The 11,483-nt window shown below is 40.1% G+C and overlaps 1 protein-coding gene across 1 annotated transcript in view; it reads left to right on the forward strand.

Moving 5' to 3' along the window:
• Positions 1-9,542, forward strand: part of slc6a8 (solute carrier family 6 member 8) — a 64,796-nt gene extending 55,254 nt beyond the window's left edge. The window contains exon 13 of the mRNA XM_056384326.1: positions 953-9,542. Coding sequence (XP_056240301.1) covers positions 953-1,087 — 135 coding nt within the window. The 3' untranslated portion in view covers positions 1,088-9,542. The remainder of the gene's footprint in view (positions 1-952) is intronic.
• The last annotated feature ends 1,941 nt before the right edge of the window (positions 9,543-11,483 follow it).

Here is an 11,483-nt window from a genome sequence, read left to right on the forward strand (position 1 = left end):
CCAGTCATCCAGGAAACAGCAGGTTGTCTTTATAGAACACTGAAACTTTACATTTATATTTTACAGTGGAGGGAAGCTACTCTTAAACCTGTGACTCTGCCCAAAGTGCAACTCTAATGATTGAGGAGTTACCAAATCCAAATGTGGCTGAACTCAAACTTTGTTTCAGTAAAATATACCATAGTATAGCATGTCATATAAAGGTATGTCCAAGTATGGTAGTAAATTTTTTTTATAATCTAGCATGCCATATTAGAATATATCATAGCACAGTATGTATTAGTTAACCTTGTCTTAGTATGTAATATGGCCAAACACAGTTAAGTGTCCCAAGTATAGTAGTTTTTGTCATAATGTCATATTAAAGTATGTCATATCATATAGTAAAGTAGGACAAGTATAGCATTAAAAGTTCACAAGTTTAAGACATAGTGTGTCATAGTATAGTATGGCCAAAGATAGGAGTAAAACTTTGTCAAGCATATTGTGTCATATTATGGTATACCATAGCATATTATGTTATTTTTAAGTACGTCATAGAAAAGTATGTTAAAGTGTCCCAAGTGTAGCAGAAAAACATAGTACATTATTTTTCATAACATACATTTATGTTATAGATACGTTCATCATAGCATAGAATGTCCAAGCATAGGAACACATCCCAGGTACAGAAGTAAAGATTTGTCATAGTATAGTATGGCCAAACATAGGAAAGAGTCCTGAGTATAGAAGTAAAAGTATGTCATAACATAGTTACATTTGTTATATCACAAACTTGATGTAGTAAACTATTAGATTTAATCTAAAGAATGTATTAATATCTGGTACAACCCAGTCCACGTCAGTCCCTCACTGATTAACTGATCTCGGGTTAGTCTGTAACCAATCAGTCTCTGAAATCACATGACTACCTGTCTGCATGACCACTGATGTTTCCTGCTGTGTCTCGCAGCGCTGGGCCCACCTGACCAGTCCAGTGTGGGGGGCCCATCACCTGGAGTACATGGCCCCAGACATCAAGTCCCTGACCTCGCTGTCCCCCGGCACAGACGACAACAAGGTCATCATCTTTGAGAGCGTCATGTAGGCTGTAAGCTTCATCTCCATCCATCCCACCTACGACAAGATCGCTGACACCTCGCTTCCATGACCTCCACCTTCAGATTTACCTCCCCAGGTACTAGGCCCCAGAATAGACTCTTGAAAGGATCAATCATTGCGTCTCCTTTGGAGGAACTGATTGACGATTGGTTGGTTTCCTCAGCTCCTCCAGATATCACCAGGTACACCAAAGCTGCAAGGTTTCTTCATACCTGTAAAGGAATAAAGGAAGCAGCTCCTCCAGGAGGTTTTTATCATTACACCAACAACAAAATGTGTCATTAAAACCAGCAGATCCCTCTGATTGATGATGAAGGGCTCTGATTCCTCTGGTTCTCTATAAAGAAAATATCTTTGACAACATGTCAAACCCTGGAGGGGCTGAAGAAGAACACTGGTAAGATTTTCTTCCTGGTGGAATCTCACTGTGTTGAAAAAGCTGCTGAACGTCTCCCGTCAAGTCAGAGGTTGTTGGGCTTCCTCCATCTTAGATTAAAGGTATCAGTGCAATTTTGTCTTGGGGTGGGCGGGCTGGATCACACACAAACCTGACAGACAGCCATTACACACACACACATACACGCACACACACACAAACACACAAACACACCTCCTGTCAATATTTCATCACACTGACAATATAAAACATCAACACTGAGACTGGTGTGTGCAACCTTTTTTCATTCAGCTGCAGTTTTGCAAAATTAGAGTCTAAAGTTGTTGGTGAAATTTTGGAGACTTTAAATCACTGTGTGTGTGTGTAATGGCCGTTCATTAAGACAGAATTCTAGACAGACAGACTGACTGACCCCCAGAAATTACCAAGAGGTCAATTGCTTCGTAACAGGAATTAAAAATGACAGACTGGTCTGATCTTCAGTCTTGTGGTCAAATGAAAGGGGTAGGAAAAGATGGGTTCAGTTCCTGTAATCAGTACCTAAATTGCAAATTTTCTGGATTTCAGTTTTTCCCCTGAAAACTGTGAAATACACTTTGACAGATCTCTGCTACTTTAATGTGGCATTTTATTAGAGAATTGGCAACAGGACTGAAGTGTTAAAAACACAAAACAATTCCTGTTTCGGGGCAACCAGTGGTCCATGAACGCACTATGCTGCCAGGAAGCCGAACTGAGCTCAGTGAGCCCTGAAGGCATCATCAGACTGTCCTGCTTCTGAACGAGCCTTTGTGAGCACTTTATGTGACACTCTGATTGTTGAAGCTTGTTATTGATCTAGATCCTAAACCCTAATCAGGACTGAAGTCTCTGTCGGACTGAAATGCTTTGGTCTTCAGCGCAGCTCGTTTCTATCCGGTTCTCAAGATAAATACTGTGAATCACCAGCTCCTACTACTGATCCCAGAACAGTCCTGACTCCTGGGCAGCATGTGGTCCTCGGACCGCTGACCTCCGATCTGTTTTCCACAGTCACACGGAGGCTTGATTCACTCAGGCAACAATAGAGCTGATGTTAGGAGGAAGGTTCCAGTGAGAATTCAGCCAGTCCAACTTCCTGATGCTTTCAACCACAATTCTTGGACTTTATCACCCTTCAAGTTTGCCAGTTTGTGGTTTCCTCTGAATGCAAACAAACAGAAGCAAAACAATCTCAACTCAAGAGCCAGAGCTTCAAATGAACTGGCAACTAATTTGATAATTGAATAATTGGTTATGCGTTATTTATCGAATAAAAAGGCCAAACATTACGTAGTTTCAACTTCTTATATTTTACATAGAAGTGGTGGTTGGTTGATCGATTCAGTCGCTTCCCATTGCTGTATTCAGGCTGAGGTTGAAGGTACATCGCATGGTTTACCTCAGCTGATGGATCACCTTAGTTATCAGGCTCAGGAAGAGAACCTGACACATTCCAGTCATCCCACTGAAAAACCACAGTCTCACCCAGTAAATCCAATCTGATCTAACACTTCAAAATAAAATCGAAACAAGCAATCAGATAAAAATCAAATAAAAATCTGTTAAACTGTTGAGCAGAGTCTGAAATCTCACTGGATCTGACCTTTAACCCCTTCATGTTCTGGATCTGACCTCCTCATGAGGAGGTTCAGGCTTGTGTGAGAATCAGGTCAGAGGTCGGGCTTGGTTCTGCGTCCCCCGGGTTGACTGAAGTGCCAAACGGAACGATACGCACCCTGCAGGGCTGATCCCAGACCAGGGCTCAAGGCTGCCAATATCAACCCATTCGCTCCTCTCTGCCTCGTCTTGTCAATCTCATTAACGCTGTGCTCCTCCCACAAGACACCACGCTCTCCTCAGGAACAGCTGATACTTTCAGTTTTATTATAGTAACTGATTTCCTTCTTAATGAAACCAGTTACTTGCTTTAACTGAATAACTGGCCCTGAAACCAAGACCTACAAGTAGATTTGGTCCACTTTATCATGACAAAGTAAAGCAAAAATAACATGTCCTTGATTCAGTTTGATACATGTACGATGATTCTGACAGATAATTCATGTCGGCTGTAAAACTTAAGCTTTTCTGTCCAAGGAAATCCAGTCCAGACATCATTACCAAACTCAGCCCCATTAGCGCCACTGAGCAGATACATAAAAGGGTTCACTCTTTACAAAAATGTTTAAGTCTTAAGTTTAATTGGCTGAATGTAATTAGATTTTCTGACACTTGTATCAGCCTCTTTACTCCCTAGTTCCCAGATCTACTAACAGGACCTTCACCGGACCACCACCATGTTTGTTAGCAGCCTCAGAACATGACTCATTGTAATGTGCTGCTTAACTGTCAGTTTATTGTCAGACAACTGACAGACGAAGGTTTTCATGCAGTCGGATCAGCTGGTGGAGAGATGAGAGCTGGAGGACTCAGCATGATGCCAAGCGTTGCCTTACGTCGTTGTCTTAACCCTAGAGCCCATACGGTTGACTAGCCAAACCCAGAGCCCTACAGGACGTCCTGTGTATGGCTCTGGTTTACATCCCACTAATCAGCAGTCTGTGGGGGCGTGTCTACAACTCTGTCTCCTAGCAACCACTCACCATCCACCTGTCACGGGGAAACATAATGATTCGAATGTAAGATATATTAAACTACATACATTTGCACATTGTTGTCAAATAATGTTGCTAGCACTTTGAAAAGAGTCGTGTTAGAGATCGTGTTTTGTTTTACATATTGTAAAATGAATCAGAGATTTATTTTGTGGAGGCTTTTATTTTGCTGATACATACAGTATGACAAATATATATATTGAATATCTTTGTGTGTTATCTATATTTGATGCAGTATGTAAATGTGATGATGATGATGATGTTGATGATTGTTCACGTGTAGCCGGTGATGACGAGCAACAAGCCGCACCAAACGACACCGGCTGCGACCAAGTCGAGCTTCAGGCTACCTCACTTCTCATTCAGACTTTCAAAATAAAATTTCTTTTAGCTTTTTATGCAAATGTTTTGTCAGCGCCGTTGGCGGCTGCTAGCAGGAGGGGATTGTGGGAAGCGTTTCTGGAAACGTTTCCCTCTTCGTCCCCGTTTCATGTTGCAGCTTTAAAGGTTCTCCAGCATCTGTAAAAATTTGATAAACTGAAAATCTGACATGCAGGAAGCAATAAAAAAATCTGGCACCAACTGCAATAACTGTTTAAAAAATGAACTAAAACTTTAAAACTGGAACTAAAATGTGTCACTTTTTTGTGGCTCTGTATTCATTATGAATTAAACTGTATTGGTGTAGTGAGGCCTTTAAACAGCGTCTGACCGGCTAACGTGAACAAACAGCAAAGGGGCGTGGCTTTTATTTTGGTGGGTTTGCTGCGATGCAGTGATGTTAAGGCTGTCGAGGCTTTGTGTGGCTCTGAACACACTTCGAAAGGGAATCTTTTTTTTTTTTTTTTTTTCTTATTCTCAAAGTGCTCAACTGTTTGAGAGTTTTAGCTTTAGATGATTTTAGCTTAATTTTTTTCTTTTGTGTGTTTTAATGAATATCAGTGTTTTTCCCTCAGACCCCCCACGGCTCAGATTCTTACTTTATTATCATCTCTGCCAAGAAAAATTAATCTGCTTGTCTGATTTGACAGAATTATTTGCACAATTAAGTTAAATTGATGTTTAAAAGTGAAGACTGTGACTCTGCTGTTTCAGTCTCTGTGTCTGAGAAGTGAAGCTGAACCAGGCAGAACAAACCACTCACCACCATCTGAACATAGACACAGTACTACAGCTACAGCTACCTCAATAAGGTGAGCTGGTCCACCTGGACAGATCAACATGCAGCAGAAAAACTACTACATATCCAAGCATTCAGTGGGAGCTTTGAGACAGCAGTCACATCCAGACACTGAAAAACACCTTGATGATGGTGGTAAATTGATTTACATGGGGTGTAGAGTCCATGTTTCCAAAATAAGACCCAGTGAACCAATGGGCCCCCTGTCTGCTAGTCGCTGTCATGATCACACAGACGATTAAAGTTTAAAACCAAATTCTGATTTAATTTAAACTGACCCTGGTTTCATATGTTTCAGAGCCAGTCAGTGATTCTGTCAGCTGTCCAAAATATAAACTCAAATAAAACTGAAATATTATTTCTCCAGCTGATTTCTTCACTACTTTTACAATTTAAATTGAATCACTTATTATTTTTTTTATTAACATTTGTTCAGAAAAAAAAAAACAGTTGAAGAATCTCTTCTAAATTTGCTGTTATAGTTTTCACTGAACCATTAATGTGTTAAACTAAAAATCAGACTAATTAAGGATGAAATCCTCATTAGTTGTAGCTCTGCATTGGAGCTGATGTGGCTGATGGGGCTGCAGATCACATGTTGTAGAGGTCACAGTCATGTGACTCAAGTGCCACTGATGTTTCCTTTTATCTCACTAATGAAACTAACCTGAGGCAGTATTTTATAGAAACAACATTTAAAACTGACATTTTAAACATAGAATCTTTTTTTTGTTTGTTTTTTAAGCGATGTTGTAACATTACTGTTTTTTAAATGTTCATGTCTGGTCTTTGGACGGGAGCCTGGGAGGGTCAGAGGGTGGAAAAGATGAAAAAATCTGCAGCCATTTAACACAAAAGAAAATATGAAAAAAAAAACCAACTTGAAAAAATGAACGTGTACATTACCAAACTGATGTTGTTTCATGTCATTTTGTCTTTGTGCTCTTCTGCCAAAAAAAATACAACAAACATGTTGAGACAGTATCTTTTATCCAAAACTATGACATGCAGATCTGAAAGACACTGAGCGGAAAATCACATTCAGTCTAAAAAAAAAACAAAAAAAAACACGGCACACTGCTGTGAAACTGTCGACAACACTACACGCACGCACGCACGCACGCACGCACGCACGCACGCACGCACGCACGCACACACACACACACACACACACACACACACACACACACACACACACACACACACACACACACACACACACACACACACACACACACACACACACACACACACACACACACACGCCCTCTACTGTTTACACTGATTTTTATTCTCACTCAGACTAGAGACAGACTGATGAGGGAATTTCATTACTAAAATTAAGTATTTCATAATTAATAAAGTAATTAACACCCATTTATACTCTAGATGTAGATACAAACACTCATTCCTTCAAAATTCTCTTTAATTTGGATGTTGTGAAAAGGCCATCAAAATCAAATTCATTTTTTAAAGCTGCTCCACTCCATGTAAACATAATATATCAGATATATGTTTTTCTGCTGCTCCAGAGAAAGAAAAAGTAAAATAAAATAAATGTTGCAACTTTACTTTTCCAATGTATCCTTAACTTTAAAATATGATGTCATATTTTACGATTAAAATGTAATGTTTTAAAATGCCATAAAACAATTGATGCAATCCAATCATGCATTTTATTCATAAAGCAGCTTCTCTTTTTATTAATATTAAAATATAACACGTTTTGTTGTAACATTACAGCTTTTGGCTCAAAATGTTTTAACTTTGCTATTGTCCCTAAACCTCAACCACACACATTTAAAATGATCATGTTGTGTTACTGCTGGAAAAATCAGCATCAGAGTTTAATGCTGAGTGAACTCATCATCAGTCTGTCTCTAACACTGACCAACAGACAGTTCACAGAGTGATGTCAGAGTGATGTCAGATGACTGGTTGTGTGTATTATGGATTATTATATTAGAAGAACTGGATGGGGCCTTATACACATAAAAATCACTTTTCTATGATCTGGGAAAGTTCAACAAACAAAAGACCTTCATATTTTAAAACTTCATAACAATAAGAATATTAAGCTTATTTGTAGTTGGAGATGTCCTGCCAACAGTTTTACAGACGTCTCTTTTAAAATGGTGGTCTACGGGAAAAAATACTTTTGGACTGTTTTAGTTGCAGTACCACAAGTGGCCACCAGTTCTTCATACATCCATGGCGTAAACTGAACATGCTATGCAAAGAGTCGAGCTCCAGTCTGTGTGTTTTCAGATGAACGGTCAAACATTCAAACTCTGATGACGATGCACCATTTGGCTTCCCCGACTGAGAAACCTCAGATCAGACCGGATCTGGGTTTTGCTGCCAAAAGGAAAAGTGGGTGAAGGGGAAAAACATTTCGAACCTGAAACTGTAAAAACAAACGGCGTCTGTTTGTTCTGACCGTCCTCTGCAGGTTTTGATAATCGATACTGTCGAACAAACTTCACTGTCAGCGGGTTTCCTTCAGTGGAGAGCGTCTGCTTCCTAAAAAAACATCTCAACTTTGTTTCTCAAAAACCTCCTGCTGCTCTCAGACCAGCACAGAACGGACTCACTCACAGCAGAGCTTTTAAAGTTATTAAGAGATTTTTCTTTTATTCAGCTTCGTTTTAACGTAGATTATTTTTTAGATTGTTTTTGAAAATGATTTCATTTTCATAGCCAAAAACATTTGCCAAAATGTTTTTTAACCTCCAAATAAACAGAGAACAATAAAAAAGGAAATGAAGAAAAAGATGATTTTTTTTTTTTTTTTTTATTTGTTTCTTTTAATTTCTTGTCACCGCTGTTGTTTTCTGGGTACAACATGTCACTGGTGCTCCTCATAAACAACCAAAATCTTTGAACATCAAATGAAATAACTTTCTTACCTTGATGTTTTTTTGAGACGCTGATGTTGTAGCAGTGGAACTAGCAGGAGGCGCTCTCCTCCGGTGGGAAATCCCATCGTGTTTGGGCAGGAAACAGAGAGCGAGCCGCCTCAGGCTTGCCGTACAGAGCGGATGATGAGCGGGAAAATGTCACCGCTACTACCGCAACAAAAGAATTAGAACATGTGAACGAAATTACATCTGTTATAGGAAGAGTTCCTGCTGAGTTAAAATAAGTAGATGAAAAATGAAATCATGGTAAAGTAAAAACTCTCACAAGCTTAACTGGAATTTAATGAATCAGAATTGACATCTGAATTAGCAATAATGATTTTTTCATTGTTTCATTGTTGTGATCGTTGACAACGTTGGAAAAACAGTCGTAAACATTAGCAAAAAGAATTAGTAATAGTTGTCACTAACGTAGCTGTAAAGTGTTTTTTTTTTAAGCCTCTTTTAGCTCCTCAACAGTGTCTTTCTGCCCCTTTTCCTATTAAATCACATTAAAGAGTCTGGTTAAGGTTGGCAGTTAAAGAGCTTAGGTTAGTTATTGTTTATTTTAGTAGGTAAAATAGTTTCATGTTAGGTAACCGTTCTTCAGTAACTAACCAGTTGTTAGTTGGACAATGAGACTAAATGTAAACAGTGTCAGACGTGGAAAAATCCCGATAAACAAAGAAAAATCTGACAGAGCTGAAGATAAAAGACAAGATAAAAGTATTTCAAACTTTACGACCTAAAATCTGATAAAGAAATTCTGTTGAGAGTTTTTATTTTTATTTCAGATATTTCATCTATTTATTTCCTGTTCAGGACAATATCTGACATTTTATCTTGAAATCTTCTCAGTTTGACGCTGAGACTAAAAGGTTTTTGTGATCGTTATTCTTCAGTTGTGCTGGTTTGAAAATGTTGAAGCTGAAGCCGTGTCTGTGTTTCCCGCCCAAACTGAGCCACATGGTAACCTCATTCATCCCAGTGTCGGTCATTTTATTGTAACTGTGTCTCTATGACTTCCTGTAAACCGCAGTCTTCCATCCATAACTGTAGATTAGACAATCGATTAGGTGATAAGTAGCTTAATGAACTAGTAGCTGTGTTAACGATAGTAACGACCCTCGGGGCTCGACGTTAACGAGCCACCGGCCAAAGACTCTGCGGAGTTGATGATGAAAGAGTTAACTCTGGGCCCCGATGATGTCGCCTGTGTTTCATTGACCTTTGACCCCTGCGAGGGTCTCCATGCTGTAAACCACTGTGATCACTGTGCTCGTTCACCAACGACTAAACCAATGGCAATAAAACCAGCGTCATGACAAACAGCTGATCTGTCTCCATGGTTACTGGGTTGTTTGGGATGCAGTGGGGAGAATCTGTTATCTGTTATTGGGGCCAAAAGAATTCACAATAACCATATTATCACCATATATATAGAAAATTTGATAAATAAATAAATAAATAAATAATGCTGTCAGTCAAATGCATCTTTAACTTTGTTTATAGTGTTTTGCCTCAAATGTTCAGTGTGAACAAGCAAAGCCGGGTTAACGAGACGTCTTCTTCACAGCAGTATAGCAAATAACGGTGCAGGTGTGGGACTGATACTGAACCAGACCAGGAGCCGTTATCCTTCAGGAGGAGGCGGCTGCATCAGAGCGCATGTTTACCAGTGATCAGATCAGACAATTAACGATACTGATAATTGCAAAAATGACTGATATTGGCCGACCCCTTGACCTTATCTACTCCATCAGTACGGTGTGTCTGGTGTGTGTCACACTTGAGACTTCTACAAACTGATTGAACAAACAAACCCAACGATGAACACAGAGTTCAACAGACTCCAGGCAGAGCCAGAGGCATATTGTTTTCGGGTGGTCTGTGGATATGTAGATCCCATTCTCGTGAGCACCATATCTCAAAAATACCTTGATGTAACTTCTTCAAATTTGGTACAAATGTACAGTTGGACTCAAGGACACACTGATCAGATTTTGGTAGTTGGAGGTCAAGGTCAAACACTATATTTTGAGAACACAAAAAGTGTTTTGGCGGAGACATACTGTATGCAAAACCGTGAGGCGGTATTTCTAGTTTAACTGCTGTTTTTGGTTTTGCTGCCTGACTGTATGAAGTGCTCAGGGAGAGAGAACATGCTGGCCTATCATGCCACAAAGGTTCGCAGCTGAAATCGAACCGGAACCGTTGTGGTCACGTGGTGCTCGTCTTGAACCACTCAGGACTCAGCCTCATAAAACTGCTGCTTCTCTGAAAAACAGTTTGACACGGACTCTGTGAAACACGACAGCGGTTCATCCTGATGAGTGGAGTCCAGACACTGACCTATGTGTTCTCCTGTTTCTGCTGAAGTCTCTCAACAGTCTGAGGACTCCTGACTTGATGGTGTTTGTGTGTAGATTATTTTCTGACTGACAGAGTCTGACATCTCCCTGCAGCCTGAACACCTTTAACACAGTCTGAACTTCCACGAAGCAGAAGACAGAAATACTGGAGGCTTAAAAAAAGACCTTCTCCTGTCAGCGGTTTTAGACACAAGGCGCTCGGGTCGGCTATGAAAGCTGATCTGGTGAGACGGTGCGGGGGCTCCGCAGTGCAGCTCAAACCGGTTTCCAGAGCCAAACGGACGTTTAGACCAACAGCTGCCTTATTAAGACCGAGAGGAGTAGGAGGTGAAGACGGGACGCTATGTTTAGACACAACTGACACTGAATTATGTCAGTGTTTCTCTTCACATGTTCAAGTTACAAAATAGGAGATTTAGTCTCCAACATAAAGTCAAATTTAGGCTCCAAAACCGCCACCTCAGCCGTTTTAGGGTCTTCATGAAGGACGACATGAAGCGGACGCTTATGATGTACTTATGACAGATTCCTAAATAGTTTTTAATGAACAATAATTCACTTTGAGCTGCTCTGGTGTTATAAACTAACTCTAAGGCAGAGGGAAGACACCTGGGAGACAGTCGGTCTGTAACTCCTCCGTCTTTGTCTCAGTAAAACAATCTTTTTTCATTTTAGCTTCAGTCTTAATTCAGTGACACGGAGACACGAGGCTCGGTGGAATCAGTCAGCTGGTCCACAAAGGGAGGCCGTCTGCTGGAGAACAGCAGGAAGCTTAAGGACAGGAAGTTAAATATCCTAGAGCTGTGACTGAATCCCTGATCTCTGTGGGTGGACTTGAAGAAACTGGTCCATCACTGCTCACCACAAAGTTCAACTGAACCACAACAAATCTGAGAGAAA

This window comes from Seriola aureovittata, chromosome 9 (genome assembly GCF_021018895.1).
Source record: "Seriola aureovittata isolate HTS-2021-v1 ecotype China chromosome 9, ASM2101889v1, whole genome shotgun sequence".
Lineage (NCBI taxonomy): Eukaryota > Metazoa > Chordata > Actinopteri > Carangiformes > Carangidae > Seriola > Seriola aureovittata.